Source organism: Sorex fumeus, unplaced genomic scaffold, assembly GCF_029834395.1.
Source record: "Sorex fumeus unplaced genomic scaffold, SorFum_2.1 ptg000047l, whole genome shotgun sequence".
Taxonomy (NCBI): Eukaryota; Metazoa; Chordata; class Mammalia; order Eulipotyphla; family Soricidae; genus Sorex; species Sorex fumeus.
Window position 1 is genome coordinate 39,307,413 of NW_026606104.1, and position 21,736 is coordinate 39,329,148.

General features: G+C 47.9%; 1 protein-coding gene across 1 annotated transcript in view; it reads left to right on the forward strand.

Annotated features, from left to right (window-relative positions):
• ZBTB40 (zinc finger and BTB domain containing 40) overlaps positions 1-21,736 on the forward strand; it is a 67,498-nt gene that overhangs the window by 37,599 nt on the left and 8,163 nt on the right. The window contains exons 5-13 of the mRNA XM_056122968.1: positions 8,233-8,422; positions 9,012-9,154; positions 13,848-14,043; positions 15,771-15,907; positions 16,231-16,432; positions 16,775-16,908; positions 18,660-18,828; positions 19,056-19,523; positions 20,321-20,527. Coding sequence (XP_055978943.1) covers positions 8,233-8,422; positions 9,012-9,154; positions 13,848-14,043; positions 15,771-15,907; positions 16,231-16,432; positions 16,775-16,908; positions 18,660-18,828; positions 19,056-19,523; positions 20,321-20,527 — 1,846 coding nt within the window. The remainder of the gene's footprint in view (positions 1-8,232; positions 8,423-9,011; positions 9,155-13,847; positions 14,044-15,770; positions 15,908-16,230; positions 16,433-16,774; positions 16,909-18,659; positions 18,829-19,055; positions 19,524-20,320; positions 20,528-21,736) is intronic.

Sequence of the window (21,736 nt, forward strand, 5' to 3'; positions counted from 1 at the left end):
ATAGGCAGACTCCGCAGAGAGTGCCCCTGGCTGAGGCTTGGGTTTGCTTTGGTCCTCGATGATAAAGACAACCCAGTGTTCCTCACGGGCCTGCCACACTCTTTACACAGACATTGTGTTTTCCCACTTCTGCAAGTTGATGTTCTCCTAGCTGCTCGATCTGCCGTTTCTGTGGTCAGCTAGTTATCTTGATGACCAGTTAGACACGCCTCTTCATTTTCTCTTGGCACTGCTTTCCTGCCTGACTTTTGTTTCAGAGGCTCAGCAGCATTCATTGCCTAGATCAGCAAAGCTATCAGTGGCACCTCTGCACTTCCTTGAACCATGTTTTCGGCATTTCTTTGTTTTTAGATCCTGGCACCTAAAAATGTCTGGCATATAACTGGTGCTCAAGAAAAATTTGCTGGGCATGGTTTCACTCAGCATTTATTTTCTTCGATTCTTATCCTAATCTTCTGACAGCAGTAACATTACTAATGCTTGGAAAGAACACTGATTCGCTGTTGGTGATCATTATAGGCTTATGTTATTTCTTCCTCTGTTTTAGAGGTCATGGTAAGAGCACTACAAATTACCTGGTGACTGTATGTAAAACTGATTCTCGTGTATTCCATAATAAATCTTTTCAGCTCTAGACCATAAAGGGGAAAGCAATACTTTAAGAATGTAAGATTACATTAAATAAAATCAGCTTGAGAAATACTGTGGTGTACTTCAGTCCTACACTACTCTCTCCCGCTCTCTCTACTTTCTTTTAGACAGATTTCGTTGAGGCATGATTGACATGAACTGTACATACTTAAAATGCACGGTTTGATAAGTTTTGAAACTTAGAATTGTCACCACATTAAAGATGGTGAACTTACCCATCCATCATTTCTAGGTTTTTTCATGTCCCTTGGGAATCTCTTCATCATGCCCTATTCCGTCCCCTGCCCCTAGTTAACACTGATGATTTCTGTCTCAGCAGATCAATTGGCATTTTCTAGGGCCTTATATAGATGGAGTCATAGAGTATATTCTTTTTGGTTTGGTTCTTTCATTTAGCATAATTCTTTTGAGGTTTATGCTCATTGTTGCATGTTCATTCCTCTTTGTTGCTGCTAAGCAACATGTTGTTGTATGATATCTGATCCATTTATTTAGCTTGACCAACTTAATCTCTGTAAGCCTTAAGTTCTGCATTTGAAAATTGGGAATGTGATCACCCACATTATAGGATCATTGTAAATCTTACTTTGATTTACACAAAACTCACAATAAAAAGAGATAGTACAGTGAGTAGGGAACTTGACTTGCACATGGCAGACCTGGGTTCATTCCCCAGCACCCTGGTATCCTCCAAGCCTTGCCAGCGGTGATCCCTGAGCACCGAACCAGGAGTCGGCACTGAGCACTGCTGGTTATGGCCTCAAAACCAAACGATCAAAAAATGCTTCTGGTACAATGCCAGGTACATAGAAGAAGCTCAATATGTGTAACTGCTATTATTTATACATTGACTCATTGTGTGTAGACCTGGCCTTAAAACTCCGTTTCCACTTACTGCCTTCTTGTAGCCTAGTGTCACGATCATTTACCCAAACGTGAATGGTTTGCTGTTAACTTTAGGTTTAGTTTGCAAGTCACACATTCATATAGGTACTGGTGCCCTATTGGTGTAGCTTTCTGCACGTGCAGTTCTTGTGTCCCGTACAAAAGCCATCAGTTGCTAGAGCAGCTCAGTGTACATTCAAGATGCCTGTTAAAAACTTACACCCCCAACCACATGGTTATAGATCTGTTTTAGATTATGCTAGAGCTTAAGCGTCTCCATCTTTAACTAGATCCCCATTGACTTCTCTTTAGGTATCTGTGGCTCATAGTTGAAAAATCATGGCTGGAGAAGTAAGTTGCTTACAGAATTAGTGTATGATGACAGATATCTCGGTGTGTGGGCTGTTAGCTCTCAGTGTTTGGAAGGACCACTGAATATCCATATTTCCAAGTGTTACTCTGCTTACCCTTTGAGTCTGCAAATACTTACTGAGCAACTGGTTTGTGCCAGGCATTGCGATGGTGAATAGGAAAATAAAAGTAAATATCAACTGGGTTCATATTCTTTCGGAGAGTTGTGAATGTGAAAGAATTCTGCCACGTGTGTAATTATTAAGGGGAAGTATGCACAGCAGGCCCCAAAGTATAGCAGCTGTTAGAGACCACATGGCAATACATTTAAGAACTCTTCTCTTGGAATCTCCTTCTCCCTTTCAACTACAATTGTAAAGTCTTTTGTTGTTATTGTTTCTAATGCTTATTTATTTGTTGCTTTTTTATTTATAGCAACCCAAGAGTTTTGAATATGCTTTTCAGTTGGTGGTGATTGTGATTTGGGTAATCATGACATAGCTTGAGGCAGCTTAGCATCGAAAATAATCTACTCTGGGCCAGAGAAATAGTCCTTACAGTGGCCCTGGGTTCCATCCCCAGCACCACATTTCTGTCAGGAGTGATCCCTGAGCATAGACCCAGGAGTAAACCCTGAGCACCTCCAGGGTTAGCCCCCAAAGTCAATAAGTAAAATAGTCTACCCTGCGATGTGTCATTTTCAGATTTGTGAGGGTTGTTCTGGCTGAATTGGACCAGCCTGTTCCTTTTCTGAAACACAGATATGGGGTGCACAGTAGGCCTGGGTTAGAGAGGATACCATGAACCAGTTTCCTAGTGAGTATTTTATTTTTTGAGCTAAAAGATGAAAGTTGACAAAGCCATTCTGCCGAGCAGCGTGGTGAGAGTCTGGGAGGCTGGAATTGTGTGAAAGGAAAACCAGAATAGGCTAAGGAGAACTCTTTGGGTGCTGGGATGGGCGCGTGTCCTGCTTGCCTGTCACTGAGTAATGCCCCCTCCCCATCAGAAAGGGAAACTGCCTCAGGAGGCCTCCTGGTCAGACCTTGTTTCAGGGTAGGCTTCTGTTTCTTTTCCCCCCAGCTTTGATGCTAGAACAGACTTTACCCAAAGTCAGAGATAGCTGTCCCAGGTGGGGTGGGGAGGAGGCCTGGAATCGTCCAGGGAGACCGTGGTAGCCACCAGTGCTACTGAGGGTGGGACGGGGCACGTTCTGTTTGTTCATGCTAGGAGGGAGGGTTTTCGGGGCCACCGAGTACTTCTGTTCTGTAAAGGAGGCAGTTGCCAAGTAAGTCTGGAATCCTCTCTGTTCAGCCCTTACTTCATCCAGTTCATATTCTTGCTTTTAATGATATGTCTAACAGTCGAGTCCTTGATTAGAATAAGGAGGTCATTTTTTTCTTCTACTGTTAATTATCCGATCCATTTTTTTTTCACCTAAACTTCTAAAAGTGCCCCCAAAGCTGGAGTCTCGGTGCCATTTCCCCCACCTCCTTGAACTTTGTTTCAAGGGCAAACAAGACTCTCCTCTGTGAATCTAATGGTTTCAACTGTGTTATGTCTTGAAGGTTTGTCAAGAAATACAGCACTAATAAACTGTGTTCGCTGACAGTATAGGTACTCTTCTAGAGAAGTGATTTCATAGGATTCGTTTTATAGGTTTATGAGAGACGAAAATAAGTTTTTCCAAATCTCTGCTGCTTCCCATGAGGTCTAAGAAAGCCATCTGTAGATAGAAGAGTCAGTGGTTTTATGGCAGGGGAATTTCATTAAACATTCTTTTGTCTTGTTTTTGGATTTTTGTGCCTCACCACAGTAATGCCAAGGCTCCACACAGCTTGGTGGTGCTAGGGATCAAACCAGGCTTCTTTTTTTGTTTGTCTTGGTGCCACATCTGGTGGTGTTCAGGGCTTACTCCTCTCTTTGTACTCAGGGATTACTCCCAGTGCTCAGGGATCACTCTCAGCTGAGCTTGGGGGACTCTGTGGGGGTGGTGCCAGGGGTCAAACCTGAGTTGGCTGCATGCAGGACAACTGCTCTTCCCTGTTGTCCCAGACCCAGGGTTCTTACATGCAATGCATACACTGTAGGGCTTTCAGCCATCTCCCTGACGTACAGTTCAACATTTATTAAGTGCCTCCTATGTCTCAGTTTGTACAAATCCTGGAGATCAAGAGACACAGATGATCTATAACCAGTGCTCAAAGTTGGTTCTAGAAAATTTAGTTTCAGCTGACTGGGTTACACTTGAAATGTGGGAAGTGGAGCTGGTGCAGCGAGTTAAGCTGATCTGCGTACTTAAATGTCACCTCCAGCAAGTTGTTGTACCTCTCAGGCCCCAGCTCAAGTCGCGTGGCGATACCTCCGAGGGCGGACAGGAGAGCAAAGCAGGTCATTTGCACACACAGTGTCTGGGACACTCCTGAGCTCTGTCATCATTGTCACCGTCTTGCCCTCTGCATGGAGGGGCGGCCTGAGCAAGGAAGAGCAGATAGAACCCCAAACAGCTCTGAAGACAGTAGGCAAACACACAGGAGAATAAATTCACTCAAAAGATCTGAATACGAAGGAAGGACGCAAAGGGCATTTTACATGTAATAAAGGGAGAAAGAAACGGTCCCATCTTTAAATAAATCCACCTATATTTTATTTCCTGAGAAAAGTACTTTGATTACTTGTTCGACCATGATGTGGTAGTTTATTGGAGGAGCTTTAACTCGAAGAAACAAAGGAATTCCGAATGTGTGGTTCAAGAGCAGAACTCTGTTTGGGTTCATCTCTTCGAGTTCTGTTACACGGCAGCAGTCCGACTCCAGCATGCCCACCTCTGTGCCACCCTCCCTTCTACTACCTGATTTCAGGAAGGGTCTCCTGCCATGTGGCGCCCCAGGCAGCTGAGAGGACTGGTGGGGGGAGTAGTTGCAGTTCTGGCACTAGTGCCGTTCCCTGGCAGGTGCTGGGAGAAAGAGCAGAGATCAGGACTGTCCGGGCCGCTTAATGCTCCCTCCTGGCCCTTGGAGCAGCCTCCCCCTGCTCCTCTTCCCAGATGGTCACCCTAGCATCACTGCTGAGCAATGAAGTTAACAAATGTTTTAATTTCACTGCTGAGCAGTTCTGCAGAGAGGATAATGAGAAACGCATCAGATGCCACCATTGATGAAAGCTCCTCTTCCCCACTAGCTCAGATGATAATGCCAGACAAATTGGATACGGCGAGAGGTAGATTGGGGCTATTCGAAGAGTTTCCTTCAGGTGGAATGGGATAGCCATGTAGGAAGGGAGGAGAGGGACCCGTTTGCTCAGCCGTCATAGCAAGAATGGGTCTGTAGTAGTTCGCTGCTGTGTAGCAATTCATTCTAAACTTGACCCGCTCAAAAGACACCTGCATTACCTGCAGGTGCCGAGTGGCAGCAATAGACATGCAGCTCCACCGAGCTCTCGGGGCAGGCGGAGTTCTCAAAGTCCAGTGTCATCTCAGCTCACTCACGTGACTGTGGCAGGCTTCAGGGGGTCCCCTTCCAAGCACACTCACTGACAGCTGGTCAAAGACAGCATCAGTTCCTTGCCAGGAAGGAAGTTTGGAGGCAGCCCATTCCTGGGGCCCTGTTCTCTTCCTTTGAAGCAAGTCCTTAGGTCCAGCCCAAAGGCACAGATACTTGGAGGCAGAGTATTGGAGGCCAATGTAGAGGCTGCCCACCAAGGCACTCACAGAGATTTTATATGAGGCTGACTAGGAAAGGCAGAGGGGTTGCATAATGGTGATGAAAGGGAACACGCTTTCAACTGATATCTGTTAGACCGTTGGAAGGTACTCGCTCCAGTAAAATCTTACTGTGGATTACAGTTGTTTTATCTAAATTTTTTTTTGGAGATACTCAAAATATCTCCAAATGGAGATATCGCTGGAGCAATAGCACAGCGGTAGGGCGTTTGCCTTGCACGCAGCCAACATGGCCGACCCGAATTCAATTCCTCCGCCCCTCTCGGAGAGCCCGGCAAGCTACCGAGAGTATCTCGCCCGCACGGCAGAGCCTGGCAAGCTCCCCGTGACGTATTCGATATGCCAGACACAGTAACAACAAAGTCTCCAATGGAGACGTTACTGGGCCTGCTCGAGCAAATCGATGAACAACGGGAGGACAGTGACAGTGACTCAAAATATAGGAGCTTTAAAAAAAATTAATTTACCTTTATACAGCCCTTCTGTGATCAGGAAGCAAACTAGATCAAAGAAGATACTCAAGGTCTAATTCATTTAACATTCCCGTTGGGGAGGGGGGCGTGATGGAGAGATAATCCAGCAGTAGGATTCTTGTTTGCCTTGCATGCAGCTGACTTGGGTTCTATCCCTGGTGCCCTATTTGGTTCCCCGAACACAGAGCCAGGAGTAAGCCCCGAGGGCCAATGAATGTGGGCTCCCCAGTTTATTTTTTTAATTTCTGTTTAGAACCAGAGAAACAGTACAGTAGGTAATGCACTTGCCTTTTATGCAGTTGGACGAGTTCCAACCTCAGCATCCCATAAGATCCCCTGAACACCACCAGGAGTGATCCCTGAGCACAGAGCCAGGAGTAAGCCCTGAATATCACCAGGTGTGGCAGCCCTGAGCACCACCAGGTGTGGCCTAAAATTAATAATAAAGCAAAACAAAAAATCCTGTTTATCTGAGAGGCGAGGAGAGGAAAAAGATAGAAGTGTGTCTAATCAAAATTTTTTTCCCTTCCTGTGTTGTTGCTGCTGCTAAGGTCACATACTTGGTTGCTTACATTCTTTTGCTTAATAAAGACAAAATGTAATAAAGGGAACATATAATTTTAATATATAATTATTTCTTGGAGAGCCCGGCAAGCTACCAAGAGTATCTTGCCCGCATGGCAAGGCCTGGCAAGCTACTCGTGACATATTCAATATGCCAAAAACAGTAACAAGTCTCATAATTTGTTGTGAGATGTTAACTGGTGCCCTCTCAAGCAATTTGATGAACAATGGGAGGACAGTGACAATGACAGTGACCATAATTTACAGTGACTTCCTAGCTGAAATTTGTAAGTGTAGACATTCATGAGAGCCCTTCATGGAGTATGTGTGCGCATATATGTAAAGCCTTAAGGTTTGATAGTATTGATAATAAAAAAACAGGTATATTAGGGACCAGAGAGATAGCACATGGGATAAGGTGCTTGTTTTGCATGTGGTTGACCCCAGTTAGATCCCCAGCACCATATACGGTCCCTTGAACACTGCCAGAATTGATTCCTGTGCACAGAATCAAGAGTAAGCCCTGAGCATTCCCAGATGTGGCCCCAAAACATAAAAACTGTAAATGTTGGTTGTAGCTTTGCCAGTGAAAATACAAAGTTCGTTGGTATGTGTATATGTGGCTGTGTGTCTAGATAGACAGACAGGTAGATAAATATAATTTGGCTATTTGGCTTTCCTCCTGTTTATTTATGGGAGAAATAATAAGTGTCCGACCAAAGAAAGGCGTGCCAGCATTGGGGATGGATCGCAGTAGCAGAGTGCCTGCCTTGCGCATGTGAGAACCAGGGTGCATCCCCAGCACCACAGGTAAAAGAGAATGTTAATTTTACTTTGCCTCAAGGGTTGCTGGTGAGGAGTATTCTAGGTTTATTAGTGTCAAGATGATGAGTTTGGGTTTAGGTGTGTCATGCTGGGGATCTTTGAAGGGTTTGGCACAAAAGGCAAAAACTGGCTCAAGATTCAAACAGTATGTCCAGGAGTCTAAGGATTATTTTCATAAAAGTTACAGGAGGACGGGGGATGTTATAGGGCTTAGGGTGATGGCCGACTCATTTTGATCCCTGGCATGAGATGACCCGTGCAAGCATCTCTGGATGCATCCCCGGTGACCTGAGCACCACAGAACCTGAACAGCAGCTTGTCGTTGGTCTTCATGTTGACCCCTAGGCCAGGTTGGCTGGAAATGCTGGGAGTGGTTCCTCGACCCCCTGAGCACTGCTTAGGAGACTCCTCAAAGTTCAGGATATTTTTTTTCTTTTTTTAGGTTATAGGAAAAGTTACATATGAGAACTTTTCAAAAGGGAGGAAAATTAAGAATTGAGACCAGTATTGCCTAGGTGGTGATTTTTTAAAGGAAAACCAATGAAGAAGTCTTAAAGGGGAGGGTCAGAAAGACAAGTTTTTGCCCAGAGCCCTTCAGTATCCCTGAAGTCAGAGAAGATCGTGATCCAGCTCAGAGGTAATGGCCAGTGCTGCTGGGGGGTCAAGGGAGGAGGCACCAGGTTGTAGGGGCCATAGCTGCTAACGCCAAGAAACCCAGGGTCCTTGTGGTCAACTAATATCTCTGGGGGTTCTTTTGTTCCACAGGCCATAAAGGCGTGTCTTGAGGGCAAAGACGGACATTCCACTTTCCAGAGACTTCTGGATAAAGTAAAAGATGAGAGCCTGGTTGCTGAGGCCCTTGTGTCCCTGCTGAAGCTGTACCAAGATTCGAATCCTGCAGTGAAGGCAGCATTTTCAGACAAAAAAACGGAGGATGTAGCAGTGCAGTCCAAAGGTAGGAAAAGCTCTCCTTCTCCAGCCCTGAATGACTGATTTTGTCTGGGTAGGTACCGTGGAGTCTACCCCAGGGATGCATTTCTGCCCTTCATTACTGATAGGTGGTTTTCCATAACTCCTTCATGTAACTCTAGCAGCTGCCTGTCAAATAGACAGGCTTACAACGCAGGGCCCCTTTTCTACCCCCAGGCTCACTGGTCTGCACTGTGAGGGTGGAGAATGCCATCTATGTCCCATGCCCTCCAGAAAGCCACATGTCCGGGTCACTCCTCCCACTGCTGTGACAGGCAGACAGGCTGCGGTCAGGTACAAAGCAGTGGCCTTGCCAACCGGAAGTTAACCTCGAGCTGGCTCTGCAGTTTTTGGGTTTCGACAGATAAATGAAACATTTTCCTTTCATAGAGTTTAAACAGAATAATAAAGTGTTTTCCTCTCCAAAAAGAGAGTTTGCGTTCAGGGGCTCAGAATAGCTGAGAATCACTTTACAATTCTGTTAGATCTTTCTCTTTCTCGCCACAGTCCCTCTTCCTGTCCTGCTCTTCAAATCAGCTAGCTTCCCTGAGTGTCTCTGACTCTTTTTCCCCCAGGGGGCACCGAGGAGGGGAAGACCTTGTCAGCCCTGTTACTCCTGCACAAAGAGGACCTGATCCAGTGTGTGACGCAGCTGAGGCCGATTGTGGAGTGCCTGGAAACTGCCAAGGAGGGCTTCCTGACAGCCACTGAGAAGCAGGTAACTGTCGAGCACCTCTTGCTCCTTTCTGAACTCAGAGCACTTAAAAAAAAATAAAATCTCTGCATGGCACATGCTGCTTTTTCCCAGAAGTGTCGATTCTTGTTTTGTGCTTTTTGCCCCCCTTGCTGCAGCTTGTGGGACCCTTTCACTGGGCAGCTGTACCTTTGAAGTACAGGTGTGTGGACTGGAGGGCTGGTGAATATACAGTTGTCCATCTCCGACCCAGTGAGATTTTCCCATCAAACAGTTTCCCCGCGTGTAAAAATGTTAAGTCATGTTTCTAATTATGCCACCTTTCCCTTTCCCAAAAAGGACATGCTTTTAGCTCCAGAAAAATCAAGAAACACACCAGTGGCAAAGTATTGGACCTCCTATCATCCTATCATCCCACCCTACAGATGGATCGCTGGTGACATTTTGGAGCATGGGCTCCTCTTTGTTCCAATCCAAATCATTCTGGGAGGGGGTGATACAGGGCATACAGTTTGCTAATGTTACTTTCTTCTTTAATGCACACACACACACACACACACACACACACACACACACACACACACAGTGACTGTATTTCCATACCCAAATTATTCTTATTGGATGGACATAACTATAATTCATTCATTCTTTATTGAGTATTCATTGCTATTACAAATGATATGGCAGAGAACATCCTTTTTAATTATAATTATACTTTAACTGTTAACATTTATAGTTTTGATGTACAAAGTTACTTCACTCTAGACAGAGAGTACAGTGGGTAGGGTGCTTGCCTTGCATGCAGCCAACCTGTATTCAATCTCCCGGCATCCCATATGGTTCTTTGAGCACCACCAGGAGTGTTTCTTGAGTACAGAGCCTTGAGTAACCCCTGAGCATCATAAGGTGTGGCCCCAAAACAAAAAGCAACCAAAACAATCCAATTATTGTCCCTTCACCCCACTAAAGTGACGAAAATCCTCCACTACTGTTCTTGCGTCACTTCTGAACTGACTCTTCCTTTCCCCTCCCTTCTGCATGGCTCAGTATCTCAATTTTGTAATTCAAGGGCAAGGGCTTTCATTGTTTGATACTGTCTATTCCCCAGTTTTGTATCCGAGGCCATTTTTGTTACACAAATCTTTGCATCTTCTCAATTTTTTTTCTTTTGAATAATTGCTAGGAAGTGAGGTAATGTAACAGAGTATGAAATGTCTCAGGTGTTTGATATATAATATATATAGCCAAGTCGCCCTTCAGGAAGGTTGTACCAATTTACTCTCCCACCAGCTCACTGCTAAAATCCTCATAACAGTGCTGGCATGACTTCTCCAGTCCACTAGATAACTGTATTTGTTGGTGTTATTGATTTCAACTTTGTGCTAAAAATATTTTTATATCTAGGAAGGAAGGAATAGAGCCAGCACACTTTGGGGCATCAATTCTTAAAACTGTGGGACGTGGCTTACATGTTTTGGAGTGAAAATGTGTAGAAGCTCCGGTGTCTAATAGCGAGAGCTGATTTTGGATCTTCTTTTTTTTTTTTTTCAATGATCCTATCCCTCTTTTTTTTTCTTTAATCTCATAATTGCATTTCTGCAAATTAGCTCCAAATTTTTATTTATTTATTTATTTATTGGATCTGGAGCCACACCTAGTGGCAGAGAGTTACTTCCAGAGGTTTTCCCGGGGGCTGTGCAGTGCTCGATATCAAACCTGGGCTTCTTGCAGGCCAAGCATGTTTTTAACCCCCGTTCTGCTGTCTCTTTGGCCACAGCTTTTAAGATTTTTTTTTTTAATTTTAACTCTTTTCAACTTACAGAGAAGAGATCGTAGGTAAAATAAAATCAGATCGCTGTTTTTCTCCTTAGATTTCGGAATTAGTACAATTTCAGGCAGTTGGTTCAAGTAAGTTTCTTATAGAAGTATCTGATCCCCTATTTAGTGATTTCATCCGATTACCCATTCCGGCCTTCTCCTCATTATCTGGATTGAATGTGTCCTTTGACCTGCTTCATTATATTGGTAAAACTGCATTTATAAGTAGAGCCCAAACTCGGCCCCATTCTCTGCAGCAAGACAGACCACACCGTCATTTTCTTCTGTCACTTTCAGTTTACTTGACAGAAAGGACTGAAGCAGAAGAACTTAAATTAGTTATAAATCACACACGGGGAAAAAGACCTTCTTTGGATTGGGGTGTCAGCAGTGCTTCATTAAGCCACTCCTCATGAAAATGAAAGCGCAGTGATAAAGCTGGGGTGTGGGGTGAATGTGGATGCAGAACCACCGCGTTTGGACCTTGTCTGGAACAGGCACACGGGCATTTTATTTTAATTTTTGCTTCTTTCACTGAAATTTTATCAGTTTGCCCGGCTGTGTGTTTCTAGGGATACAGCTTCACATGTCTCCAAAGCGTGTGCTTGCATACCGCACCTGAGTCCAGCGCCCTCCCTGCCGGGGCTCACTGCACCTCTTTGGTCTGAGACCATGGGTTTGTTTCGTTTGGTTTCTGCCTGTGCTTTTATTCCGTGTGTTTTGGTTAGGGTGGGTGGGGTCTGGGGGTGGGGAGGGCACACCCGGCACTGCTCAGGGCTTGCTCCAGGTTCTGCATTCACCCTGGCAGTGCTTAGAGCTGGGGATTGAGGTGGAGTTGGCCATGTTTAAGGCAAGCACTTAACCCCAGTCCTGTCTTCCCAGCTCTACCCTCATTTTAAAGACACTTTCGGTTCAGCGTTTTGTCTAAAGCCACCGCTCTTTGGGGCCAGTACTGGAATGCAGACTCGGAACTTAACAGAACACACTCCATTAATCACTGTACATACTGCTTCCTGAGTGTGTCAATAATTACAATCAGTTAATAAAGATTGCTGTGTTTCTAGGCTCTAAAAGAGTTTTATAGAATCCTTGTCTAAGGACTGAAATTTTATTTCTTTATTTTTATTGAATCCCCATTAGGTATACCGTTACAAAGTTGTTCATGATTAAGTTTTAGTCGTACAGTGTTCCAACCCATGCCTTCACCAGGACTGAAATTTTTATATTTTTTATTTTAGAAAAGGAAAATAACATTAAAAGGATTAAGTAACTTGTTCTTGCACTTCAGACCCATATTTTCTCGTTTATTTATTTATTTATTTATTTTGCTTTGTTTTGGGGGGGTCATACCTGGCGATGCAGAGGGGTTACTGCTGGCTCATGCACTCAGGAATTATTCCTGGCGGTGCATGGGGGGCCATATGGGATGCTGGGAATCAAAACCGGGTCGGCCGTGTGCAAGGCAAATGCCCTACCCACTGTGCTATCGCTCCAGCCCCCTGTATTTTCTCTTAAGTATGGGTCTGCTTGACTGTTTCTGCTCTGCGAAGTCTGTGTTCTCTCTCGAGAACACATACTTCTCTCTTTCCTCTTGCTTCTTTCTAAATAAGTTTCAGTAAAAATGATCTTGCTTCATCAGAACTAACTTGCCCAAGGACACATGGCTTTTAGAATTGGGGTTGAAACTAGACCTGACTGACTTTAAAGCCTGTGCCCACTCTGGATCATTTTTGCCTCATGATGGATCAGGCCATTGCCTGAGAATTAGATGTGCTGCTGAAATCAGAATGGTTTTTAGACACAAACTGGGAAAAACTTAAATTGCGATTCACTTAGTAGAACTCTTGATATATATTAGAACTTAAGCAAAGAGAATAGCTATACTCTATACTCTCTACTGACCAGGAATAGGACAGCTTGATTTATAATATATACATTCCTTTCACATCTATAATATAGATATTTCTTTTCATCTATATAATACCAATTTGGTTTTATAGCTAAATTCATTATTTTCAATTGGGAGTTAATTTGCGGATGGTGTCCTCTGGCATGCCACCGTGACTGATCTCACGGCCCCTCCCGAGAGCTGGCGTCATCCCAAAGGGAAGCTCAGAAGCTGCGAATCGATAGATTACACATATTGCAATAATCCTCTACATTATCAGTTCCTGAAGTTCTGCATAGTGAGTTACAGTTCCTGAAGGAATTGCTCCCATTATGCTAGGACAGTATCTGTAAAATAGCTCCAATTATCCCCCAGTGCAGCCGGGGAGAACAGGGGAGGGGAACTGGGGAAAGATCCCTGGGACTGATGCACGTTTCGTGGAGAATGAGAGTGAGAAGTAGTCAGTAGTCTGCAAGAAAAGTCATATAGAAATGCACGTCATTTACTTACTTCATAGGCTACTTGCTTAACGTCTAAAGTATCTGGGTGTTTAAATGGCTGTGCACAGAAAGGAAGCAGAGATACTAAAAATTGTTCTGAATGACAGCCTGTGCCATTGTCGTATACTTTTTTTGGCGCAGGAGTTGAAAAACACTATATTAATCGATTGCCGGTCTGTTTCTCCATCTTTGTGTCTGAACAAACTCAATCTGCAGGGCCGGGGAGATGTCAGTGACCAGTTCTGTCATTTAGACCTGGCGGCAGAATATATACACAACGCACAAGTTTCTGGAAGCAAAACAATTGAGAAGGGTGTTTATAGAACTATTTATTTGGGTTTTTTGAAACAATATCATGAAGGAACTATGAAAGGAAGTAGCGCCAGAGCCCAGCAGAGGCATTCACGGGAACCATCTGTGCTGTCGCACCATCTAGTCAGGTTTCCCAGGGCTGGGTCAAATGCTTTCAGCACTCTCATAACTGGTGTCTGGTGATTGCTTGCCACTGCAGGTGATTCTGAATTGCTGCGAGGGCAGAACACCCAAGGAGACCATAGAAAATTTGTTGCACAGAATGTCTGAAGAGAAGATCCTGACTGCTGAGAGTTTGGTAAAGCTCCTTCAAGCTGTGAAGATGGCATTCCCAAAGTTGGACCTTCTGCTGGAAAATTTGCAGAAATGTGCCACTTTGCCGAGCGGCACCGCAGGTATTAGTTACTTGTTGGCCCTCTGGTCCACTGCTACAGAAGCTTAAAACTTAAAGCAGCCTTTCAGTTCCATGCTGGGGGGATAAGGTGATGTTCTCAAATGCCATTGCAAAAAGGAAGCTCACTGCCACAGATAGTGATTCTCAAGGTTCCCGGAGCAAAGGTCTGGTCCAAGATTGTGTCTTCGCCCTCAGGCTCCCTAGGGAGGTTCCTGTGACTTGGCTTGTGAATGTGTGGCGTCTTCCAGGCTGTTAGTACCTAAAGAGAACAGGACTCATAAAGCTCACAGTTCTGGTAGATACAAACAGAAACCCAGACTTGATTTCATGACCATTCCCCATCCAAGTACTCTTCAATTCCATGCCCCAGAATTAACACCCCCTTGTGTCCGTTCTCCTTGGAAAATGAGCCCACGTCCCTCTTCTCAGAGAAACAGCAGGACTTTAGCCAATTCAACCCTATCCCGGGGCCTTCAAAACTGAGGTGGCGTTCAGAAAAAGGGCACTTGAGAAACCAGTGAACTTTTTTCTAGCTGTTAACCACAATGTTTTCTTACACAGAATTGAATGAGTAAAACAGTGAGACAACCTAAAACCCTGCCACTCATGATGTCAATATTGACATATTTTATACATGACTTTTATGATGTTAAGATAATCTACCATGTTTTACTATTATTTTCTCTGAGTATAACAACATTCTCCCCCCATTTTAAAACAGAACAAAACAAAAAGCATCATCCTGTGTCTAGCAGGCTATGAGGGTTTCATAAGCTATAGGTGACGTTTACCTCTGGATCTGTAATGGGAACACATGTAGCATGATGAGAAGACTGTCCAGACTTACCTGGGTTTGCGTCCTCACCCACTTTGTGGCCGTGGATCCTGAGCAGGCGGCCAAGCCTTGCTGCACCCCAGTCTATCCTCCGTGGGATAGAGGCAAGAATGGTACCTGTTGCATTTCTGAGTGTGACTGCTGTGAGATTTCCACTGCACCTAGCACATTATAGGCACTCAGGAATTATCAGTTATCACCATTGTCATCACAAATCTTGCAGTGACAGATGTCTTTATAATAGGGATCCCCATGTGTTCAGTTAAAGATAGGATTCTGGAAGTAGAGTCACCCGAGCAAAGAGATTTCAGTTTTAAATCCTGCAAGATGAAGGGATGTGCTGGAGAGTTTTGACTCTTCCTTACAAATAACATGTTCAAAGAGAGCAAGGGCCTGGGGATGTAGAATCTCCAGGGGTCGAATTCAATTCCCACACCACAGAGTCCCTGAGGCTCCTCTGCACTGCCAGGTGTCACCCTAGCTATAAGGTGACAGATTGACCTAGTGGCCATGTAAACAGAAGGGTGGGCCCGTCACCCCCACAGTCTGGATGCATGCTTGCATTTTGGGTCATCCCCAGCAGCCTGCACCTCAGGGTTGACAGTACCCCTCGAATCTGTCCATCTGAATCTCTCACAGGGCAACCTTCTGATTACCCACTCCCCTGTCAGGCAGTTACTGGCTTCCTCCGCCAGGTGCTAACTTTCATGGCGCTAGTGGTCTTGTGACCCCAACACGCCGAGTGAGGAAGTGTAGACAAAAGGAGTTGTGAACATGTGTGTAGGAGACCACAGAATGAGCCGTTTTCACTCTCAGCGGCAGCAGAGACTCTGGGATGGGACCGCGATAGGTTTTGCTGTTTCAACGGTTCTGTTCTGTCACTCTCCTTACAGCGCACACAAGCCCCGAGGATTATGGGACCGAGCTCCTGAGACGGTACCAGGAAAACCTCTCTGAGATTTTCACAGACAGCCAGATGTTACTCAAAAGGATCTCACATGTGAAGAATTTAACCCCTGGGGAGAAAGAGGTCAGAGGCCAAAAGGGAAAGAGAGGGGAGGAGGGCGGGTAGGAGGAGGGAGAAGGAAGGAAGGGGAACCCCTGTGGGGTTAAGCCTGTCATCTACATTTCCTCTCAACAGACACATGGGGCCACTTTGAAAAATACTATGGGGCCAGTCGAGGGGGTCGGTTCTCCAGGGGACAGTGAGGTGGAGGGTAGTTGTGCTTCCCGCCATAGTGAGGGGGTTGGCGGGGGGACCGTGCCAAAGGAAGACGGCAGAGTAGCATCGGTGCAAGATATTTAGGGCGCCCGGGCTGCAGCCCCCTGACGGTGTGCTGGGCGCCCTCGCAGGTCTTGGAGACGCTGGTGAGCCGTGACCCCGGCGCAGGGGCCTTCAGCGCTCTGGTGTCCGCAGCTGTGGACAAACAGACCCTCCCTGCGACCGCCGTGTGGCAGCTGCTGCTGGCCACCCAGGAGCCGACGCCCTGCCCGTGGGACCTGCTCCTGGAGGAAATCCAGAGGGAGCCTGGTGCCAAGGCTTTCTTCCGGGCAGGTAGGAGACCCGGCCTCCATCGTGGCTCTGCTCAGCGTGCGCCAGACACTTTTGCCAGCCTTGCCGGAGCTCCGCAATGGGAGTCATCCCTGTCCCGGTGGTTTCAGCCACTCAGCCCGGGACACAGGAGTTTGTATTCCTGGTTCTAAATGATTGCCTGGGGGGGATGGGGGGGCAGTCATTCTGCTCTGATCCCTGTCACCTGCCACCTTCCTCGCTCCCAACTCCACGTGGGAGATAGAGCAAAGTGTATCCTGATTGTGAAGGTACCGGTGTGGTGCTTAGTTTCACTAAAGATCTTTCCAGCACAATCCTTCCCCCCCCCCCCCCACTTTCTTTCAGTGATGGCCCCCGAAAGCGCTGCCTTAGAAATCATCCTGAGGCACCGCACGCTGATCCTGGCGGCTCTCCGGGAAAGGGCTGAGCTGAAGCCGGGCACCCCCGAGGAGGAGCGGCTGGCGGAGGCAGTGACTGAGGTGTGTGTGTGTGTTGGGGGGTGGGGGGGGAGCTTTGTGGGGAGGGTTTCACCCAGCGGTTCCGGGCAGACTCCAAAGGGAAGAATCAGCCCTGCGGATTCGTGCAGAGCTGAGCTCCCCGCTGAGCCAACACATTGTAACCAGTTTGTTCTTTTTAATCGCCCCACCTCTGTGTGTGTGTGGCAGGTGAGAGCAGAGCAGAGCGGAGTGTGGAGGGTTTTGCAGATAAGGGAAGCGGCTCCCTCCCCGGGAGAGGGATAGCTCCGTGTGGGATGTTAAGGGAACTCGGGCTCCTGGGGAGAGGGGTCCTGTGTGTGGGATGCTCCACCTGGATGAGAGAGGAGGCTGGGATTTCTAGGCAGATTCTGATTGATTTAGAGTGATCCCATCTATCCAGACCTAGGCAGATAGTTCTCAGAGGGGCCGCGGTGATACGGGTCCCCCCAATATGTTCTAAAGGGCTGTAGTCCCCACAATGTGTTCTAAGGAGAAAGTTCTTTCAGAGGGAGAAGAGCAAACTCGGCCTTCTTGCATACGCTATTCTGGTTTCTAGGAATGGCCAAGATAAACATAGCTAGAACAAAGCTTTTGCCCATATGGGGTGGCAAACACTGCCAACTCATTTACTGGGAGGCTTCTCGCTGTGTGGCCGGTGTCCCAGAAAAGGCAGGTGGGGACTGGGAGGCGAGCCACCAGGCGTCCAGCTCAGGGTGCCATGTGTCTCGGGGAGGGCAGGGGTAGCGTGGAGGAATGGGGCATCTGATCACATATCCGCACGTTCTCCTGGAGCGCTTTTGGTGCAGGGAGTTTGGGAGGTGTGCAGGAGGGCTGGCTTCTCATGGGCCAACAGGCCACCCCCCACCCACCCCCACCAAACCCAGGGGACTCTTGGGGGCAGGGGACACAAAACCCATTTCCGGGGTCTTCCAAGGGGTAGCCTCGCCCCTGCACCAGGTACTTCAGAGACGGAGCTTCGGCAGTTCCTCAGGTTTAGCCTCACTAATTAGTCTCCTGCCTGCTTCCAGGAACATCAGGTTTATTTAGCTAGACTTGAAAAGAGCAGAAATATAAAATGTCTTCCAAACCTAGGATTCCACTCGGCCATCTGTGGCTGGTTGGGCTTTATTTTCTCAGTGTACTGACTCTCTGCCGGTGACTCGGACATTCTGAAAGAGGACAGCTTTGAAATAAAACTCGTGGCCTCTTTCAAGCCCCTATTTGAACCTAATTTAAAAAAGCTGCCTTTCTTTATAAAAGAAAATGTTTAAAAGGACACATCTAAGTATCTAAAAATGTGAAGTCACTGATCGTGGGGAATTACTTCCAGACATGGAGACAATTATATATTATAAAGAGTTATCTTGATCTTCCAGACGGATGCACCAACAGCTGAGTCCCGTCGCTTTCTGAGCTTTGAATACTGAGATCTAGCAAAGTTCTTTGAGAGGCTCCTTGTGTCTGAGAAGATACTTCTTCGGGAAAATATTTAATGTGTCTTTGTGTGTATTTGCATTCTCATCCCTTGCTTCTTTGCTTTTGCCCATTTGTCTTTACACGGTCCCCTGTAGTTAGTTCTGTTCATTTTCCTGTTTTGGGGACATGGGTCCCTGTACTAATTTCCACGAGAGACGTAGTGCTAGAGGTTGCAGTGCCTTCTTGAAATTAGCGGTTTTCCTCTTTTAAGTAGAAAACGGTGGAGGAAAAATCCGCTGACAGGAACTGCAAACCTTTGTCTCCTGGTGTTCGTTTAGATCCTGAGCAGTTCCTCGGAGACAGCCAGCCCTGATGCTTCCCTGAGAGCAGTGCTGAGCAGAGCCGCCGAGAAATCCATCTCCGCCATTGAGATGTGTCACCTCCTGTGCATCACCCACCCGTCTGTCCCGGGCCTGCAGCCTGTCCTGCAGGAGTTGACATCCGCTGGTAAGAAGGGGGTGGTGGGCAGGGGGCCCCGGCTTTACTTTTCTTGTTCCCAGTGCCTCAGAAGGTCAGAGACATCCAGGTAAAATGCTGCTAATTGTGTCTCAGAACCCTGAAGAGGGCAGGTGATAGTACCACAGAGTTTCACAAGGGTCCCCAGAAACCCCCGGTCTCGCTGAGAAGAAGCATCAGGAGGTAAAGTGGAGCCCTGCGGCTTCTCTCCCGCACAGGTTTCCTGACTCTGGAGAACGGGGAGGAGCGGTGGAAGGTCAGGACTAGATTTCGCCCCGAAGCCAACAACAAAGCGGACGTAAAGGCTGCCGGGCCCGCTGCCGACGCAGCCTGCCAGGCCGGAAGCCAGAATGACCGAGCGGAGCCGGCTTCCTCACCAGGCCAGCAGGAGAAGGAAACGTCTGCCTCCCCAGACTCTGCCAAGAAGAGCTTCATCTGCAAGGCCTGTGACAAGAGCTTCCACTTCTACTGCCGCCTCAAGGTGCACATGAAGCGCTGCCGGGCGGCCAAGAGCAAGCAGGTCCAGTGTGGGGAGTGCAGCGAGACCAAGGAGTCCAAGAAGGAGCTGGAGAAGCACCAGCTAGAGGCCCACGGTACGGGTGGCGAGCCAGAGGCGCCCAAGAAGAAAAAGAAGAGGCTCCCTGTGACCTGTGACCTCTGCGGCAGGGAGTTTGCTCATGCCTCAGGTGCGTTCCGGAAGGCTCCGGAGTCGGGAAAGGGGGGGGCGCTGGACACCAGCAGGCCTCACCCCCACGGTTTGCAGGAATGCTGGGGGTGACCTTAGAGAACGCGGCTGGTTCCTGCCAAGGCGGGCTGTGCTTGGAGAAGAGCATGAGCTTCAGAAGTGTCTCACTGAGCTTTCAGTTCCTCCGCCGTTAAGTGGGTGCCCTGAGACCTCGTGCTTTTTTGGCTAGTTATGAAGATTTAGGATGACTGCGCGAACCCCTCGCACGGTACCTCCCCTGCTCAGTGGACTGTGGTGGTTACTCGCAGTCAGAGCCAGCTGCTGAGCTCCTGAGGCTGGGTTGCCACGTATCACTTGTTCCTTGATTATAAACAGGAGCCCGGAACACCAGGAGGTGTACAGTCGGAATTGTTTTCTCTTGTCCCAAATGTCAGCCAAGCCCGAGGGAACATAAAAATGAATTGTCTTTTGCTCTTTCTGGGCGACTGGGTTCTAGTTAAGAGAGAAGTACCTGGTTTCGGTGCGGGGAGGTAGGGGGGGGCTGGAAAAGGGAGTCCCAGGATGCTTTACGCCAGGTTCAACCAGAAGTGGGGCCAAGAGGACTGTGGGAGCAAGGGGTGGCAGGCTGATGAGTAACACGGCTCTCAGAGGACCTAAACATGAGGTTTAGTCTGTGCTTCCTGTGGAGGCCTGGATTGAGTTGGTGCCTCTCTCTCTCTCTCTCTCTCTCTCTCTCCCCCCCGCCTTCTTTCCCACCCCTTCCCACACACACCCTCTCATACTCTCTCCCCTCCCTAGGCATGCAGTACCATAAACTGACAGAGCACTTTGACGAGAAGCCTTTCTCCTGTGAAGAATGTGGCGCCAAGTTTGCAGCTAACTCAACCCTGAAGAACCACCTTCGCCTTCACACTGGTGACCGGCCCTTCATGTGCAAGCACTGCCTCATGACCTTCACCCAGGCCTCGGCTCTGGCCTACCACACGAAGAAAAAGCACTCGGAAGGTAAGGTGGGCCAAGGGCATCATCCCTGCATGCTCCCGCCATGCAGCTGCCTGCACCGCACACCTCTAGAGAGAAATCTGAGGTGGAGAGAGGTACCACTGACTCAAAAGGGAATCGAAGCCCAGACCGCCCGGACACACCGATGACTCCACACAGGCACAGCACAAGATTATGGGGGGAAAGTTTCTGAAGGGAGCCCAGGGCTCAGCCTGACCACTGCCTCTCTGTAGAAGTTGCGGAAAGCCAGGCACTCCTTGGGCTGCGCTGTCAGGTTTAAGAATGAGAAGAGGGGCCGGAGAGATAATACAGCAGGCAGAGCACTTGCCTTACTTGCTGTTCTCCCAGATTTGATCCCTGTCACCCCATATAGTCCCCCCTCGAGTATCGCCAGGAATGATCCCTGAACACAGCCAGGAGTAATCCCTGAGCACTGCCAGGTGTGCACCCCCCCCTCCCCCCCAAAAAAAAGAGAAGAACTAGAAGAGCTTGTGCAGAGAACCTGCTGGGCTTGGTGGGTGCTGGGTGACCACGCTAGACTTGCTTTACCCACAGAGTAGCTGGTCTAGATCAGAGGAGGGACATGAAGGCAGACCCCATGTCCTGCAGGATAGGATGGGGCATCAGCCCAGTGGGAGGGGAGGGGGTGTGCATCAGGGAAGGCTGCTCGGAGGATTCTCCATCTAATTTGGGGAGTCTTTAATGACAACCCCACATTTTACCTGGCTTGCTGTGGTATTCTCCTTTCTGGGCCCCTCCCTTCCCGTTCCACGTTCTTAACCCTGGGACCCAGCTGCTCCATTTACAAGTCAGCGCCGTGGGGGCCCCTCCATGTCCGAAACCCCGCCGTGGCTCCACGTCTCTCTGTGGACACTTCATTGAACTCCCCGGGCTGCTTGTCGGGAGCTGGGGGACGCAGAGTGTGTCCTCACAGGCTCCAGGCATCTAGACTTGATCTCTCCCCTGCCCTTCTGGCCGCCCGTGCAGTCTGGCCATTAGATCCTCATGATGTGCATGAGAATGGAGAGGGGACAGGCGATGGGTGGTCATGCCCTAGTGAGGAGGAGGAGCTGGGAGGAGGCTCCCATCCCCTGCCGCTGCAACTCTGCACTGTGTGGACTGTGTTTCTGGGCCTGGGAGATCCCTGCTTCCTGGGGGTGATGTTGGTGCTTATGTGCCTGCAGTGACCTGGCTAGCAGATGAGTAGCCCCG